At 39.9% G+C, this 19,770-nt stretch overlaps 1 protein-coding gene across 9 annotated transcripts in view; it reads left to right on the top strand.

Annotated features, from left to right (window-relative positions):
- The window catches only part of MBD5 (methyl-CpG binding domain protein 5), a 438,997-nt gene extending 419,229 nt beyond the window's left edge, over positions 1-19,768 (top strand). For 8 of the 9 annotated variants that reach the window (XM_041739751.1, XM_041739750.1, XM_041739753.1 and 5 more), the window contains 2 exons: positions 8,412-8,487; positions 11,514-19,767. In XM_041739751.1, coding sequence (XP_041595685.1) covers positions 8,412-8,487; positions 11,514-11,585 — 148 coding nt within the window. In that variant the 3' untranslated portion in view covers positions 11,586-19,767. Of the gene's footprint in view, positions 1-8,411; positions 8,488-11,513 lie in introns of all 9 variants that reach the window. The other variant, XM_041739756.1, reaches the window with a different exon arrangement.
- Positions 19,769-19,770: the final 2 nt, after the last annotated feature.

Consider the following 19,770-nt stretch of genomic DNA (forward strand, 5'->3'; position numbering starts at 1 on the left):
ATAATTTACTAGTTTGTGTTCATAGGGACAAGAAAATCTCAGTAATTTTGTCCATCTTAGGGCCTGTACTGTACTAAGTACAGTTTAGTAGATGTCACCCTAGAGGACCGTTATAGTTAAGCCAAATTAGCTATTACAGAGAGTATTTTCGTAACCATTTGTACTGTTCTGTGGGATTTCCCTCTTCATGAGCTCTTTCCTCACTCCCTTCATTTCCATCCCTGTCATATATTGGAAAAGAAACACTTTCAACATGTAGCAATTAAATAGTTTCTAAAATGGAGCAAAGGGGCACCTGCCTGGCTCAGTCAGAAGAGCATAGGACCCTTGATCTCAGGGGTCATGAGTTCAAACTCCCTCTTGGGTGTAGAAATTACTAATAAATAAATAAAATTTTAAAAATAAATAAAATAAAAAAAAAGTGTAGCAAAACTCTATCCCTTTTGGAAGAGGAATGAGGAGATACCCCCAGTTGTACAAAGGTAAATAATTTTGGCAGATTAACTGTTACTCAAAGTGATGGTAAATAATTCTTTTTTCTTAGGGCAGGAATAATAGGTTTTCTTTGGAATTAGAATAAGAAGTTGTACTTTGAGACATTATTTTTCAAGTACTTCTCGATTTTTTTATTCTAGGTAAATGTTGTTTGGACAAGCAGATAACGTTAGAAACAGTTTCCACTGTAATACAAATAGTTTTATGTATCATAATTATTATTTCATTTTAAGGTAGAGAATTACAAATGTGCTTTTGCAAATGCACATGGAAAGTTATTTAAAAATACATATGATTGACATGCCTGTTCAGGTCCAAGAATGATCGGTTCAGGTCAGAATGATCGGTAGTGTATCTCGTGTACATAATGATATCAATATTATCTATCAAAGAGCACTCTTTCTCTTAGTGGTGCCAGAGGCAAAATTTTAGAACTGAAATCTCTTGGGGAAATTCTTCATCTCAATAAACTGCCTCACGGAAAGATGCTAACCACAAGGGGCAAACTCCTGTGCCCCTATGTTGGGGAATTTTTTGGATGGTAGCAAGTTGGCACTGACTGTGGCAATCAATGACTGAGTGAATTACCAGATTCACTACAGATATGATAAAGAATATGGTGAGGCAAGTCCCTTCTGCTCTGACTGAAATAACACTTCCTGTGCAGAGCTTTGTGGTAGGATAAGGCCCACAAAATTAATACAAGTTCTGGATGACAGGAGGGAAATTGCAAATTACCTACATCACAAATTTGCAATGGGCCATTTGCTATGAAATATTCAACAGTACTCATTTATTTGATGTAAAAGAACCCTAAAATCTTTCCTCCAGTGAGATATGCCAGTAAGCTGAATTATATTCAAAATACCCAAAACAATTGATAACACAGAAATGAAATGACTCCTTCAAATATTTAAATATACTGCCTTGAAATGAGCTGTATTTTTCCCATAAATTTGGTATTAATCGATTTCTGAAAGGTAGAAGTAATAAATAGCTATTTTAAATTTTTTTTTCTTCAAAACTAGTTTACTAGTTATGGTGAATTTGCTAAGTCTTAAGTGGCTTTATCTAAAGGGACTGTCATGAAACCAGGAAGTTAGAATATAGATGAGGGATATAAAAGAAGAAACTATGAAATGAACTTTAGTAAAAACAGTTTTATTTATCATGATATTGTCTACACAGACTAACTTGCCTTATAAAGGCCCAATAGAATACTTTACATTTTGCATATACTATGTAAAATCCATTATTTTATTCTCCCAATGACAAAATGGGCCAGAATTACTAAGCCCATTTATAGATGAGGACACCAAGACCCAAATAGCTTAAATAATTAATTGAAGGTCGGTCATATAAGTGACAAATGATGTCTTGAACCCAATCATGTATTTATTCATTTATTTAATCACTTAGTTATTCCCCAATTTAAGGAGAGTAATTGAGCAAAAATCTGTGCTGCAGTCCCTGGAGCTCTCTTGAGCAAAGGAGACAGATCCAGAAATAATTAAAATGTTAAAATTGCAATGACAGCAATATGTATAGTATACTTGGGGATCATAGAGAAGTGGCATTAAACTCAGGTAAAGGAAGACTTTCTAGAGGAGATAATCTGAGCCAAGCCTTACATGCTACATAGGTATTAGCCAGAACAAGGAGATAAGGACCAAGGTGGTATGGGGTGGGATAGTGTTCAAATGAGATCAGCAGTTGGATTTGAGAGACTGTAAAGCATCAGACAGGAAATTGTAAGAGAAGCAGCCAAAGCCATAAGCAGCAATCAGATTATGAAGAGCTTAGTATGCACCCATAGGATCCTTTATCTTATTGGAAGTGCCTGAGGGGTCAGGTGGTTGGATTTTTCACTTAGATTATCCTCTATGGAGGATAAATTTTAGGGGAACCATATTGGAGACAGGGACATTGTTTAGGAGGCCATGGCAGAAGTCAAGGCAGGATGATGATTCAACCACAATGGGAGCGATGAGAATGGAGGAGGAGGAACATGGTCGAGGAATATTTAGGAGGTGAAATTCACAGAATGTCATGGTGATTGATCGGAATGTGGAGAGCAAGCAATCAAGGACGACTTTCAGGGTTTTAGCTGGGGTGACTTGGTGGGTAGTAGAAACACTGGCTGAGTGGAGAGTACAGAGGGAGCTGTTGAGTGCAGGTAGGGTGCCTGTGGACTGTGTTGGACACAAGTCTGACACTATGTAAAAATGGCTGCGATCACACAGAGATCCTTTGGCCCATTTGAACAGTGGGCTAAGGATTGACCCACGTGGGCATTTGAACATTTGCAAGAGATAATGAAGAAGATGAGAACAATCAAAAAGGTGGAAGAGAACCAGGGGGCAGCAGAGTAGGGTGTTAGGAACCAAAGACCAAAAGCTTCCAGGATGATAAAATGATAAACAGCAGTCCACTAAGCCAAGAAGAGAGAAATCTCCATTAGATGGGCAAGTTAGAGGCTGCAGGCAACCTTAGTGAAAACCATCTCCAGGGATCCCTGGGTGGCTCAGCGGTTTGGCACCTGCCTTTGGCCCAGGGCGTGATCCTGGAGACCCGGGATCGAATCCCACATCAGGCTCCCGGTGCATGGAGCCTGCTTCTCCCTCTGCCTATGTCTCTGCCTCTCTCTCTCTCTCTCTCTGTGACTATCATAAATAAATAAAAATTAAAAAAAAAAAAGAAAAGAAAACTGTCTCCAGTAAAGTGGAAGGTGTAAAAACCAAATGGCCATGGGTTGAAGAGGGAATACGAATGAAGTAGAGAGAGCTGATATAAATTAATTAGGCTTCTTCCTATCCTTAATATGAAAAGTTCCTGAAAAATAACTGGAAGAAATTTTAAGATGACAAAGATTGGACTGCTTTTGCAGACAGGGGAAAAGGAGGGAGGAAGCAACTGAAAAAGGAAGGCGGCATTTGGAATAAGATGGTTAAGAAGTTGGTTTGGGGTTTGAGTTCAAATCCTGTTTCCACCACATCAGAGCTATGTGCCCTTGCATATGTTGCTTAACCTCTCTGCGCCTAAATTCTTCATTTCTAAAATGGGCATATTAACATCTACCTCTTAGCATCGTTATAGTATAGACAATATAAAGAGAGCCTCAACACAGTACTTGGTACATGGTAAGCAGTTAGTTAACAGATATTTGTATTAAAAGATACGGGTGAAACAAACACAATTATGAGATATTTTTCCCGTTGAAACATTCTACTATTCTATTAGATATTTAGAATTAAAAAAAGATAAAAATGAAATCTACAAAAATATATATATATTTAGAATATTATGTGATCATTTTAATTTTTAATATTCTATAATCAAACTGTATAATAAATATCTTTAAACTGATAGGCTTATTACAGCCTAATCACAAGAGAAATATTAACATGTATATTGAAGACATTACTGGGGGTGAGGTCATACTTAAAAGAGGAAATAGCTTCATTAAAGGAAAAGTTTTATAGCTTTAAGTTTGTTATGATTTCCACTGAAAAGATCAAATATTCTATCTATACATACATATCATTTAAAATTTGGTTGCCTGATTTTTGTGAAGCTGAAAAGTGATAAAGTGATCAAATAAATCCTACTTCCACTTTGAAACCAAGAAATTATACTTAGCAGGTTAAATTTTCTTTTTTAAAAAAAGGTTTATTTATTTGTGAGAGAGAGAGTGTGCGAGTGCACAGCGGGGAGGGGCAGAAGGGGAGCCAGAGAATCCCAAGCCGACTCAGCTGAGCACAGAGCCCGAAGCGGGACTTGATCCCACAACCCTGAGATCGTGACCTGAGCCAAGACCAAGAGCCAGACACTGAACTACTGAGCCACCCAGTTGCCCCAGCATGTTAAGTTTTCTTAGATCTTCCTACTTTCTCTATGGACTGTGTTTCAGAATCTAAGATTCTTGACATTTAGGTGTCACCCAAATTTGTTCTGTTCTACAGGAAGTAAGTTGCTTAAATTCTACACTAACAGTGTAGAGCAACGTGCAGTTTCTCATTTCCCTCATTTCTCGTACCATTCACAGATGCGTACCTGCCTTTTTTCTCAATTAGCGAAGATAAGGATAATGTATGACAATATAGGCAATGAAGAATAGAAGTGGCAATTATCTCCATTAATAACTAGAAATGTGATTATATGAACATCTATTGCTTAATCAAGTAGGTTTTAGAGTGTCCATTAGTAAAAATGTTTATTATTAAATGTCAGCAGGGAATCAAAAATAGTAGAAGAGACTCCACAGGGAGGCCCTTGGTACTGGAAGACTGAATTTTGACTAATTACTCATTTCATGAACTCATGGAAATTTTTCTTCCTCTTTTAAGTTCATTTTTCCCTGACCTGACCAGTTAGTGTAAAAATTAGTCAGCAGCTTTAGCACCTGGGAGCATCTCCCTTTACCTCTTGAATCTCATGATGCATTCAAGTAATTTCATGCCCCACCTCTCTGTATCTATTCCATCTTCCACAAGTAGTCATTTCTCCCCCTAAGAACTACTTAAGTCTGTTAAAGGAAAAACACTATTAATTTAGCTTAAATTAATACAGGCTGTTTACAAACATTTTAAACATCTTGTTGAAGAATGAGATCACAAAGCCCTAAATTCTATCTTTTTATTCGACAAGTACTGTTGAATTATTTTTATACTTTGGTGATGTTATTACAATTTTTCCATAGTTAGGAGGGGCATCTGGTGGCTCAACGGTTGAGTGTCTGCCTTTGGCTCAGGACATGGTCCCAGGGTCCAGGATTGAGTCCTGCATTGGCTCCCTGCAGGGAGCCTGCTTCTCCTTCTGCCTGTGTCTCTGCTTCTTTGTCTCTCATGAATAAATATATATTAATAAAATGTTTTTAAAAACAATTTTTCATAGGGAAAGTTTTTTCATAGCTCTTTGAACTTCCTACTTTTAAAAACTATTTGTAGTTAAATTTCCATCTTCTTCATTGCCAGATTAGAATTGTCCTCACCACCAAAAAAAAATAATAAAAATTAATTAATTAATTTTTAAAAAAAAAGAATTGGCTTCGCCAATTCTCCCTAAAAAGTCATGAAGTATTGCATATAAACAGTCATCATAATACCGACTTCATCGGCTTGCTGTAAGATTTAATGAGATAATGTATATGAAGATTTAACACAATTTTTGGCACATAGACAATTTTCAATAAATAGTAGCTGTTTTTGCTATTAAGATAAAAGTGAGAGAACCAAAATTCTCTAGTGGCTTTTCGCTGAAATATTTTACCTTTGTTTTAGACATTTAGAGCTGTAAGTAGTCAATCGTAAACCCATAAGATATAATAAAGGTCTGTAACATAAATATCTTTTGAAATTTATATTCATACTTTTAAATACATTAGAAATACTAAAAAGACAAATCTATTTAACACATTATACAAGGTGTAATATTGTTAGGCAACTAGGCAACATGTGATATTGAGTCAAGACCTTTCCCAAACAGCCCATAAATGGGGCCCCAGCCTAACCCCAGCCAAACTTACATGGACCCACAGAGTCCTAGGATCAGACCAACACCCCACACCCCCCCTCACCTCCCGGCACTCAGAATCAGGCTTAGCAAACTTTTCACCAGGAAAGCAACCCAGACTGACTCCACAAGATGCCCATGGTCCCCTTTTTTTTGGTAAGATTTTATTTATTTATCCATGAGAGACAGATTGAAAGAGAGAGAGAGAGGCGGAGACACAGGCAGAGGGAGAAGCAGACTCCATGCAGGGAGCCTGACATGGGACTTGCTCCCGGGACCCTAGGATCACACCCTGGGCCGAAGGCAGGCACTAAACCGCTGAGCCACCCAGGGATTCCCCCACCATGGTCCCTTAAAACTAGAATGGGTAGGTAAATAAATGAGTGTATGAATAGATGATATCAACTTGGACAGTGCTCAGTGCTTGGACAGTGCTAAGGGAGAAAGAGACACGTTGCAGAATGGTATGCCTACCATCACATACCTGATGGACACCTTTGTGTGTGTATTCAAAAAATACACATAAAAGACAATGCTAAGTATTGTTCACAGATATATCATGTGAAATATAAAAGCAGAGGTACCCGGGTGGTTCAGTTGGTTAAGGTCTGCCTTCAGCTCAGGTCTTGATCTCAGGGTCCCAGGATCCAGCCCCATGTCAGAGCTGCTCAGCAAGGAACCTGCTTCCCCTTCTCCCTCTGGCCCTATCCCCTGCTCATGCTCTCTCTCTCTCTCTTTCATAAATAAATAAAATTAAAATTAAGTATTAAACATACTAGAAAGATAGACAACAACCTGAGGGGAGGAGAGAATGGGACTGGGAACTGATAATAAATGGGAATTTCAGGTTTGTTTTTTTTTTTTGATAAAAAAAACTTAAAGGAAATAGGTCATTTATTATCAGTTTATTCTCGGAAGTGGGTTTGTTAGGGGTTAATTTATTCTATGCACTTCTCTGCATTGTTTATATTTCTAAAAATAAATGGGAAGAATGTAAAAAACCAGAGGCTGGCTTGCAGGCCAGCAAAAGGTGGGGGAAGAAGTTGGTGCTGTATTGCCCACATAATTTAGTTAAAACCAATACATTAATTTTTTTTCAGTTAAACTGACTTAAGTTCACGTATGTTTCCCAAAATATCGAGACATCTTATTGGCTTTGGACAAAATTTTTAGTTAGTAAATACGTGGAGCATCCGTGATGTGCCTAGCAGAACAGTCCTCGGGGCGTACGCAGAAACTAAATGTATGAATTGTCCAGTCCCGGCGTGTGAGGCTAAAAGCTGGTGGGGGCTGTGGTAAACCAAAAGGCCCCATCTGAAGGCATTCCACTAAAGTTCAGATATGTTTTTAAACACGATGTGAGCCAAACTAAATGGGAATATGAGCCAAATTCTTCCACAACTGTGAATTTCCAATCTTCGTGTAGATGCTGAGACTTAACTCTTGGAAAACCACACTGACAGCCTGCTTTGAAAGGGCTTATCTCTGCACCTTTTCTAGTAATTGTTGTGACAAGATAAATGAATGACCTTAGTACTCAGACTAACTGGGTAAGTATTTCTATGCATAAAAAAGGACAAAAGAAGTTAGAATAGACAAAGGGTACATAACCACAGAAGGAGATGGTGTGGGTTTGCGATTTTAAGGAGTTAGTTCAACAACGTCCCATAGTCTCAGTAGCAGCAGATGCACTGTTTTGTGTTCTTCAAGCCACACGCATGTCGTCTAGTGCTAGGCTGAGTAGAGAGAAAAAGTCAAACGAGCGATTGACACTCTGAGTCATTCTTTATCTGCTCAAATACTTAAGTCATTTGGGGTTTTGGGGAAATGTGGTAGGCCCAGGCATGGACGGAGCCTTGGGCGTGACAAATTGAGCTGTTTCCCACCCAGAACGTGCAAGTGTGCAAGGTGCGTAGGCACACCAGGATTTCAGCCTTCACTTGCTCAACTCTGGAAGCCGGGACCGTCAGAGAGGGCAGAGGGAGCTCCCTAGTGGCCGGAGTCTGCAGCTCAGGCCTGCGCCCTCCCCGCGGTCCCTCGGCCTGGCCAGACACCAGCAGGCACGTGGGGCGGCAGGCGGGACTCCTGGCCCACAAGCCACCTCCGGGAAAGCAGACCCGTGGCCCAGTTTTCTTGCAAAACCATCAGACTGGGGAAGAAGCATGTGGAAGGGGGAAGAAGCCATTGTCCCCTATCATGTGTCCCATCTTTTTGTTGCTGCGTGACTTTATTATTAGTATTCAGTGGTGAGAATCCCAGGGCGTTTGTCATCTGACTTTTTCAAATGTAAATATAAATTGACTTTCTCTGGTGGAATTGGTACTTCTGTTTTCTGATTAGGGGATTAAATGGAGACTTTGTTTCCTTAATTTATTAACTTGGTGTGTTGTTTTCATTAATTCCAGAAGTGGAAAGCTAAATAACCATTTAGAAGCTGCTATTCATGAGGCCATGAGTGAACTGGACAAAATGTCTGGGACTGTAAGTTAATTTATTTTTCCATTATACTGTGCTTCTTTGAAAATAAATTGTATTACACTTTTTGGTAAAGTCTCTTAAATATTGACAAGCAACTCACGTAGCAATACTAAATTACTAGGTTCCAAAAAAAAAAAAAAAGACATATCAGAAAAGATTCAAAGTAATTTAAGAAAAAATAACCTGGTAGTATTAACTATGTCTTTTTTCTGAGATAACTTTTGTTTTTCCCACATAACATTCTTTCTAAATGTGAGCCGCAAAATATTCCTGTTCAAACCACAGCTTTCTGCATTTGACTCCCTGAATAACAGTGGCCACTACTGTTGCCTAGTCAATAATGCAAATTTCACTTTGTCTCAAAAAAAGGGAAATTGAACAATAGGCTCAAGATCAAGTGTGCAAAGACCTCTCGTTCCTTTGTACTGTTGCCTAAAAAGCAAAATATTTGGCACAAAATCCTATTGTTAAATTATTGAACCTTATAATCTCTGGTTTTTGAGAAGTTGTGTCTATTCTTTCTTTACATTTTTACTGAACCATTCATACAGTAGTATTGAATGTGAGAAGTTTACCTGTTGTCCTCTAATTCACAAACTGGCTAGTGTAAACACTCAAAATATGATTTTAGTAATTTCTAAAAAAATGTGAATTATCTAAGGCTATTCAGCAATGAAAGCTAATTTCTTTTACTTTTACTCAGTGCTTTGTGTTAACAAGTTTTCTAGATCCCAACAACCCATTCAATGGCTACTGATTGACATATAGGTTATAGATTCCCAGAATGGTGGGGTTGGTGCAGGCTTTAGAGATTTGGTGATCCAACCCATCATTTTGCAAATGAATGAAGACTCTAAGATTTTTTTTAAAAAAGATTTTATTTATTTATTCATGAGATACACAGAGAGAGGGAGAGAGAGAGGCAGAGACACAGGCAGAGGGAGAAGCAGGCTCCATGCAGGGAGCCCAACATGGGACTCGATCCTGGGACTCAGGGATCATGCCCTGGGCCGAAGGCAGGCGCTAAGCCACTGAGCCACCCAGGGATCCCCCAAGACCCTAAGATGTTAAATTTCCTGATAGAATTTAGGAAAGGTCTAAAGTGGGGATTATAAATCTAAACGCCTGCTAAGGTCAGGCAAATACTGTCAGTAAGTAAAGTGGGTCATGTGTGAGAATAACAGCCACTCAAGCAGATCGAGAAATGCCAACCAAGAGGTCAGGGGAAGCCGCCTTAGATGTTCCACACAGTAAAGACTATTGCCCACTTCAGCTGGTGCTGGTTGGGGAAAGGCTTGCTCCATCCAGCATCCACCATCCACCAGTCCTTAGGGCCTCACACTGCTCCTCTTTTCACTTGAATTCCATCCATCAGGTGAGAGAAGAGAATATGCCAAGGGCTGCCAGGGATAGGCTCATAATTTTCCTCTGGTCTGACCCCCTCATATGGCTTCCTTAACTCAAATGTACTAGGAAACGTGTTATATGATGTGCCTGCTGAGGAGGAAGAAAAAATGACTTCAGTAAGCATCTTGCTGGTCTTCGCTGCAGGACATTTGGCCCTCGTGGCCAGCAGGTAGTCAGCACTGATGGGGACTGTGTCAAGCTGGAGTCCATACTCTCTCCAGAAGGAGCTCCTCCTTCCACACTCTTGCAGATCTGAACCACATGGGAAATTGTGCCAGAGTTGCAAGCTCTTCCGAGTTTTCATAAGATGCTAAAAGTCTGGAAAGTAAAATTTCCCATTTTTTTTTTTTAGTGTTGACAATTTTTTAGACATTAAGGCATCATACAGCTAAACAAAATACCTTTTCAGACCACATTTGGTCCACAGATTACCAAGACTTGCTTGCAGTCTCGGATAACATCTTCTTTCCTCAGTTGAAACAAGTTTTCCATTATGGATCTTCATCAGAAACTAATGGTTTTTAAAAGTGTATATGGACAGGTTAGGAGGAAAAGGCAGTTTGAGAAACTTATGTTACTTTTTAAATTTAAATTTTTTTTAAAGCCTTTTGCATTTGACTTTGAACAGCATTGGCCTGTGCTGTTATCTAAGCATTTTGAAGACATGCAGTGAAGCCAACGTGTAGCAGATGCTTCGTAGCTTTGAAGTTGGCTGTGGTGGAAGTATTTACACCATGGAAATGGGCAAATGCTGCAATAGGCTCATGTTCCTCCAACAGGGAGCTTGTTGTTAAGCATTAGCTACACCACTGCCTTGAGACTCGCCTGCCTTTCCTGGGTCTTAACTTTGCCGTCTCCTATCAGTGACCACGTACAATGTGGGGCACCTCCCTAACACGTGTCCTCTGCCTCCCAAACCATACCTGCTGCCTCATACCTGGCGATCACACTCCGCCATGCTCCACCCCTGCTCCATCTGATACACGGCCCTAATTGCTACAGCTTCTGCATTAGTATATTACAGATGAGTTGTACTAATTGCTCATCCCAGACTATATAAGCTCAGATCTGCCAACAATGGTAGCGGTATTCCATTTTTACTCTGAGTCTTCTCATAAATAACCTTCCTTGGGTTGAGCTGTGTGCGTGTTCTTACCATCTTTGACCCTTCTCAGTAGTTAAAAAGTAAGTCGGGTGACGGAATAAAGAAGAAAACATGTCCGGTACGTATTTTTCCACTTTCCTAGACTCTACTGAAATTGGTGATCTAGGGATCTCTAATAGGAAAGGCTTTATTTCTGCCTTAAATGGACAGCGGGGGTAGTGACTGCACATGGCATTTCCCACACTTGGTCTTCTCCGCTTCCTCCTTTGAGTTCCACAGTTTATGGGGTTCCCACAGTGTTGTTCTGCTTCTTAGTTCCTAGGATTCCTCATTCTCTGTAGTGACTATGGGCACACTGAGATCCGGGGTCTTGACAAAAAATTTCAAGGCCTCATGATATCAATGATTGAAGACGAGAGGTGGAAACCTATTCCCTATCCTGTTTTTTGTCAGAGATCGTATGGCGTTTGTACTTTCAACCTCTGTTGTTATTTTTTTTCCACCTCTTTATTTCCAGGTTCACCAAATCCCACAGGGAGACAGACAAATGAGACCCCCCAAACCCAAGAGGAGGAAGATCTCCAGATAACAGGGACTACTCCACCAATGCGCAGTGTTTATTAAAGGAACGTGCACAGATATATCTATATATAGGTATTGATATAGCCACTGTTATATCAGTATTTATACTATGGCAGATAGCTACTACCACCACAGGGTGCTAAAAGAAACAGTGATACAATATTTTTTTGAACAGGAAGGATAATGAATGCTGGAAAACCAATCAGAATCCCTGAATGATAAGAGTGATAAATGGTCAAGAGATTACTGAGAAACTTTTTCTATAATACTAAAATTGTGATTATAAGAAATGTCCAAATGTTTCTGAAGACTTTTCAATGTTGTATATAGAAAATACAGAATTTCATGGTGATATCAGAAATGTAAATATTGTACAATATTGTCATGTACAAGCGTACCTAATGCACACTTTATCTTTTATTGTACAAAGAAATAGTGTACAAAATTCTTTGGTTTCTATGGAGTACACCTACCAGAGACTACCAGTGTAAAGTGATAAATAAAAATACAACCTAAATGCTTTTCTATGATAATGTAAAAGATGCTGTTTTTGTATTTAACAGCAGAGAAAAGGCATGATGATGTATTACCTGAATGATGACATACACTGCACACCACCGAGTGTCCATTTATATTGTCTGTTTGGAATGAACCTTGCCTGGAAGCACTGGACTCAGTTTCGGGTGCCTAGGAAATCAAAACCTTGCAGATTTCTAAAGGGATGAGGGCTCACAGGTCTAAATTGAGAATTCAGAAACTGCAACCATTTGTTGCATATTTTTTTTACCTAAGTTTTAAAGTAGAATAGGTTTTATAAAAAAAAAATCTTAGATGGAATATTTTACTCAGTCATTTCTGTAGTTAACGTTTGATAGCCACCTATTGATCTAGCTAGTTCATGCTGCACCACCATTGATGCTCAGAGTGGAATTTGTTTGCAAACAGTACCTGACAAGATAAAACTCTCTGTTTCCATACATGGAGGCAAAAGCCCCAGTTCGAGACCATTATCAGAGGTAAGGTTGATTATAATTCAGTTTTTTTGTAGTGGCAAAAACGAATACGAATCATCAAAGCAAGTTTCATAGCCATTCATCAGTATTACTTAAACCAGAAGTGAAGGTGGCTTACAAAATTATTAGCAATGGTAATTTTTTATCAGTATTATGTAACATATCAGATTTATTTTATTTAAAGAATTATTTATACCATTAACAGATTCTTATATATATTAATGTGGCTGAAATGTGCAGGTTAAATCTATTAACCAAATTATTTATATTATATTAAGTAAGAAAAAAATGTGAAACAAATGTAGAGAGAAAATACTACATTACAAGTATACAAACCTAAAACTGTGAGCCATTGTAAAGTACAAGGTTATTAATAAGAAATGTAGCACAACCTAATTTTCCGTCTTTTTTTCACAATTTTTGTGGTGGTGGTATAACCCTATCTCCCACGCACTTACGTGAAGTTTCAGGCCTCCAGCCTGACTTCTGCTGATGGACTGTCAAAAGAAGGGATCCATTATCCCTTTATTCTTAGAATCACCAGCCCCCATCCCCAAATCCTTAAACCCCCAGAGAGCACTGGCTGCCTGGGCCCCTACCTAGCCTGGAGCTAACTCAACAGCTTAATGCTCCAGCCACTGGGAGCCTTTCAGTAGCAGGCTCTGGAGCCCCCAATCCCAATAGCCACCACCTCGTTATGGCTCCTCTCTCATCCAGCCCCCATTCTTCTCAGTCCCACGATGTAGCAGAGTTCCAGTAACTCAGGAAAAAGGAGACCAAGGTCATTCTTCCAGTTGGTTTCTTGGGGCCACAGCACAGAGCACTCCACCCGGGCTCACTTTTGATAGCAACAGCTCTTAGTTCTTCCCCTCCGGTCTCCTGTGTCAAGTTGTCCTTTCACTCCCACCCTCACCCCTACCCTCAGGCCTGATGGAATGCAGCTGGCTACCCCGGGCTTCTCTGCCTGGAGGCAGGAGCCCTTCCTTCTGGGGGTAGGTTCATTGTGTCTTTCATGTAACAGTGGGGTTGCCTGCTGGTCCTTCATGCAGTCGCCCTAAGTAATCTTTTGATCTTTTGTGTAGTTTAGTTGACGCATCTTTGTGTGTTTGGGATGTTTAAACCATAGATGCCCTTTTTTCTTTTCTTTTCTTTTTTTTCTGCCACCAACCTGCTTTTCTACTGTTTCGTCTACACGGTTATGTTTATTCCCGGGTAGATGCCTATGTGTGCCTGTATGTTGTCTGCCTGTGTGTGTGTGTGTGTGTGTGTTGATGTGTAGAAGTTTTTTTAGCCCTTGCTGTCCGTCTTTAGACTGAGTTTGTGTCTACCAAGCCTTCTTTTAGATATTTCAAGCTAATTAGGTGTGTGCTTCCCCACTGATGTGTACTTTACATCAGCAGACCATGTAAAGTATGTTTGTGCCCATGATTTCACTGGTTGCTTACAGCTTTGATGTGGATGCTAGGTGTTGTTGTTTCAGTCCACATGGGTTTTTTCCCCCCTCTCTTTTACAGTTCTATGGTTTCGTGTAAGCAGTTAATGTAAATATTGTTAGCATTACAGGTCATGCAGTGCTGTAACATTTTTTTAAATGTTGCACCTACTTTACAATTAAAAAATTGGTCACTCATACTTGAATTTTGCCCATAGAGCCATTTCTTTCTCTTTGCATTGAAGCCAATTCATTTTTTTTTTAAAAAAATGAAGGCTAGCCCTTCTACATTATTACATTTTTTTATGCCCTAAAATAAACTCTTTTTTCTTTTCAACAAATCTGACAAATGGAAACAATGAAAAATTTTTTGCACCTTTAACGAACATAATATCCCCTTTGGAAAAGAAAATCTAATATGATTTTGTGTCCCTTAACAGTCTTAGGAAGCACAAGGAGAAGAAACTACACCTTTAAGGAGTTTTTAAAGATTATTTCAAATGAATGAAAATGAACTCAGCAGCTCTTGTTTAATTTGTCTCATTTGTAGCATTAAAAGCAATCGGGGTTTTTATTTATTTAAAGGAATATTTTTGGTTTGTAGTTTTTAGTCTCATTGTGAATGTAAATGCTTTAGAATATCCATCCCTTGTGATATCATGGGCCACTGTTAGCCATGCATTTGGACCCTGACTTTGAGTTATTTGCTATGTCTGTTTTTCAAGTACGCACAACCTTATTTTTTTGAACGTAACACTGCAGAATTGTGGCAACAGCAGAGGGCTGTTTTTTGCTTTCTGTAAGTTTTATGAAGATTCCCGACTGACCCATCCCATGAGGTGATTCCTTTTTTCATTTCAGGCCATGATAACCGGTTGTCGTTAACTTTGGTAATCTCTGCAGTCTGCAATGTGCCCTTGTAAGTCACAAGCGGTTTTGCACTGAGATTTTAAAATCTAGGATGCCTAAGATGCTGGTGACGCTCTCTGCTGAGAAAGCCAAGATTCTAGACCTTCCTGAGAATCTGATACCTGTTTACTTTGCCCACGTATGCCCAAATGGTGTAACACAAGTCTCAAGACTTTTCAATGTAGTGTATAAAATGAGTTGTGCATTACTTGATTCATTTGGGGGCTATGGAGAAATAATATCAACCAGCCAGAACTGTAATATTGAATTAATTTATCTTTTTTCTTTCATTCACTCTCTCACATTTGCATTAGCCAAAGAGATAAGAACATTAGTAATTCATACGTGTAAACAACCCAGAAGTGAATATTAAATCAGTGAGCCAAAAAGCAATAAACAACTCAAGCATGGGAAATCCTGCTAACAGTGGGGAGTCTGATACAGAAAAAAATATATAAAAAGCATTATCTTCAAATATGAAAGATTAATTTGTATCTACTGTAAATATGTATTATCAGCCTTATCTGCTTTTATACACACTGTGTGTGTACTTCAGCGACCTTTTATAAACCGGAAAAATGGTTGATTTAATAATTTGTTATGTAAATACAAAGTTGTCTATAAATTGGAAAATTTGATGCCAGATGGCTTCACAATATACAAATGTGTTTTGTAACATCATGCCTTTATGGATTAAGTATAAATACACTGGATTGTCTGTGTAGAAGAGTAGCAGTTTACATTGCACCTGCATTTCAAGTGGATATTTTTGTCCAAATGGTTACCTTCTTAGGAAAAGAAAATGACCTGAACATTTTCAATGTGAAAAACAAATATGGTTTTGAATTCACCAAAACTCTTCACACTCAAGGGCCTCTTCAATTCCACACTAAATGCCGTTTATTATATTTCCATAGGAGATTCTTTGATCCAGGACTGGGGTCTACCCAGGAAACCTCCCCAAATGGAATTATTCTACTTTAGAAACAGGCTGTGCATCTTAATTTCTAAATCATAGGCAGAGGGAGAGCCACAGCCTTCTTACTGCTTTTTAACTTTTTTTTTTTCCTGTTTTGTTTCCACACATCTTGGAAAGTACTCCACAGGTAAACAGGGCCTGGTTCTTGTACACCAAGGTGTCTACAGAGTGACACTCCAATGCAGGGCTTCTCAACCCCAGCACTAGTGACATTTGGGGTGAGATCATTCCCTGTTGTGAGGGCTGTCCAGGGCATTGTAGGATGTTTGGCCCCTTCCCTTGTCCCTACCCACCAGATACCAGTAGCATCCCTTCCAAATTGTGACAATCTAAAATGATGCTAGACATTGCCCAATGTCTCCTGGGGTGAGGGTGGAGAGTGGAGGGATGGGGGTAGGGACCAAGTGAGACTTGAAAACCACTGCCTTAACGGAATCAGTTAGGGAACACATGTCTGTGTGAAATATTGGCAAGTTTCGCATGCCATAATCAACAGGAAACAGATTCCTAGATCAAAATCCAAAACAAAATCCACACCAAAGTAGTGCTTCTCGGTCCATCATTAAGGAAGTCAAGGCATTAGGTTCAGCTTCATTTTGAGCACATTTGACACTCGGGATCATGAGACTCAAGATAGTCATGTTCTGAGAAGTCCCATGTAGGGCTTAGGAGAGTTGTTACCTAGATACACCATGGTTCAGTTTGCAAGAAGACTAATAGCCCCCTTTGGATGTGTGTTAGGAGCCGCAGTGAGTGGAAGACTTCTCAATAATAGTGTAGCTGCCTGCCTTGGGTCAAGATGAGGACGTTGGCTGAGGGGACCATGCTGTTTATGTATTTTAACAGCTCTCTACCACAGCTGGTTCAGGTATCAGTACTTTTTGCATGATCCTTCTAGAAGTTCTGATGGAAGCAGTTGAGCGGATCTAGGTGATATCATTGATCTATTTATTCATGTAATAAATATTCTTGAGTTCCTCTCTCTGCCACATCCAGTATGTAGCAGTAGGGATATGGTGGTGAGCAAGTCAGAGCCCATTCTCTGCCTGCACAGAGCAGCCCAAGGAGCCGGCCAGTCGGATGTGTAAGTATGATAAAGGGTGATCGGGCCTGGGCTGGGCAGCACATGGCAGGCCCCCGACCTAGCTTAGTGAGGAGCCAGGAAGGATGAATAAGATTCAGGCAAAGAAGTGTGTGGCCTGGAGGAGCGGAAAGGAGTGTGTTGAAGCAGTCGAGAAGAGAACTGGGGTGAAGCAGCACAAGCAGTCTGGGGGAGTCTTGCCCAGACCCCACTTCAGCGGCGTGGTGACGATGGGAAACTGCTGCAATTTCAAGGTGGGGCGCGATAGGAGCCGGTCTGTGTTTTAGAAAGATTATCCTGCTGCAGTCTGAAGAACAGGTACTCGGAGTGAGACAACACGGAGGAGCATGTATCTCATTTCTAGTGCAGCATTTTTGTAAAGCACCTACGTCCTCAAAAATTAAAAAATATTCTGGGCCTGCCATAACTCTTCATATCACATTTGTTGAGTAAGTTCCATCCCAGTCTTGAGGTACGTATATAAATATATTTGTGTAAGTTCACTTTAATAATCATACGTAAGTGCTGTTCAGCACACTTACAGTTATTGCCATCAGCACCAATTCCCTATTTCCTTCACACAAATTTGTGCTGTGTTGGTAGACCGATGATGTTTCTACTTTGATGATGAGACGCTGGGGAAGTTTAAAATCCCAAAGCATTGAAGTGTTAAAAGTTATAGTGTTAGAAAGTAAGGCCTGCTAACCAGAATGCACGGGTAGGTATAGGTCAGGTAGGGAGCTTTGGCCTGCCCACATCCTCCCACATACCTCCAGTGGGCAATAGGAAGCTGCAGAGGAGCCCGCAAGATGCCAGAGGTACCAGGTAAGCACCAAGGGTTGTAAAAATGCCTGAAAGTGGACTCCAGGGAGTCAGGGCCCAGGACAAGGCCATCTGACTATGAGGACCTGTGCCCCACAGCAGGGGAGACAATGGTCTTTCATCATCCATTTCAACCCATTATTATGTACATGTCCTTGAAAGTATCCCCAACCACAATTAATCACCTCCTACATTCGATGAACATTGAACATAAGGACTTTTTAAAGCTAATTATCAAAAGTAATAATAATAAAGCTAATTATCAATTAAAAAAAAAAAGCCACACACACAACAGAGGCAGTACAATAACAGGCATTCAATCCCATCCAGAGGCCAGCAAATAACCCCTGTCTCTAGCACGGGGTCCTGTACACAGGAGATGAACCCTCAAGGGGGAGGCAGCCCCTGATGTTTGCAAACTGGGTCCTAGAGAGGGATCAGCTGCAGTCAAATCTAGACTGTGCCACTGACCAGTTGTCTAACATGGGGCAAGTTATTTACCATCCATGCATAGCTTCATCTACCAAAGGGGTTGAGGGTAAGGACTGAATGAGGAAATGCAAAGTTCTTAGCTCTTGGCACAGAGCCAGCCCTCAGAGATGGGTCATTGGTAAACTACAGCAGGCAAGTTTGAGATTAGGAAAGGGAACCTCCTGTCACACGGGAGCAGGAGCTGAGTGTAGAGTTGTCCCGTCTCCCCAGGAAGGCTTTATTTTTTTATTTTTTTTAATTTTTTTTTCAAATACCTTTAATGGCTTCACAAGGAGATAGGGGAAATATTGAGAAGAAAACAAGAACAACAGGAGAAAAATATTAAAGAAATACAGGAAGAGATGAGAACCTCTCAATTAAAAAAAAATCCTAATACGTTTCACATTTGAAGAATTGTGTAAAATGAGCACTGGGTGTTATAGGTAAGTAACGAATCTATTTAAATTCTACTCCTGAAACCAGTATCACAGTATACGTTAACTAAAATTTAAACATATACTTGAAACAAAAAATTGTGTAATAATTTTTTGACCCAGAAATACATTTTCCCCAATTTTATTTATTTTTTTATTAAAAAAATTTTTTTAAATTTTTAATTAAGGTATTTATTTTTATTTTATTTAAAGCCCAGGAAGGCTTTAAAGGCAGGAGGAGCGTGGTATCTACCTGTCTAAGGCAGTTCTGTCCAAAGCAAGCTGTTTCATGAGGTCTTTTCTGGTTTTCCCTGTCCAGCCCCAAGCTTCTGGACCTTCTACCCAGGGTGTTTCTTAGATGACTCTACTGTCCATCATGCCACAGGCACCTACAAAATGGCTTTCTTATACACTAGTCTGGAAAATGATTTCTCTGAGAAGTGAACCCTTCTGGCTGTGGCAGCCAGAGCAGAGACAGAACTAACCCTCAGCCTCAGAGTGAAGTCGGGCCCAGCTCTTCAAATAAGTAGCTCAAGGTATGAAAAGTTTAAACAACACAAAATCCATCAAATCAGGGAATGCAGAGCTTCGTTCAGAGAAGAGCGTGTTTAAGAGACTGAAGTTTGGGGTCCCAGTTCTTACTACTAGACTCCGTGATTTAGGACAAATCTCTAAAAAGATCCTGGGGCTAGATATCTAGGGTGCGAAAGCAGTTATTCAGGGGCTGTGTGACCTCAGGCAAATTATCCTCCTGGTGCCTTAGTTTCATCATCTGAAAACTGACGGATAATAGAATCATCGATGTGCTTGAAGATTAAATAAACCCATCTATGTGAAGCACTTAGGAGAGTATCAGGCAAAGAGTAAATGCTATGCAAGTCCAGATATTGTGATAATTATTACTGCTAATAATAGAGGCTGAGCCTCAGTCACTTCCTTCCTCCATAGATGGGAATGACCTAGCCCTTACCTGCCGTAGAGGAAGGTCCCGTCTTCTGTGCGATGATCACTTAAGAGGCTCCTGCTATTCACCTTTAACCATTTATTTCTC

Source organism: Vulpes lagopus, chromosome 24 (genome assembly GCF_018345385.1).
Source record: "Vulpes lagopus strain Blue_001 chromosome 24, ASM1834538v1, whole genome shotgun sequence".
Classification (NCBI taxonomy): Eukaryota; Metazoa; Chordata; class Mammalia; order Carnivora; family Canidae; genus Vulpes; species Vulpes lagopus.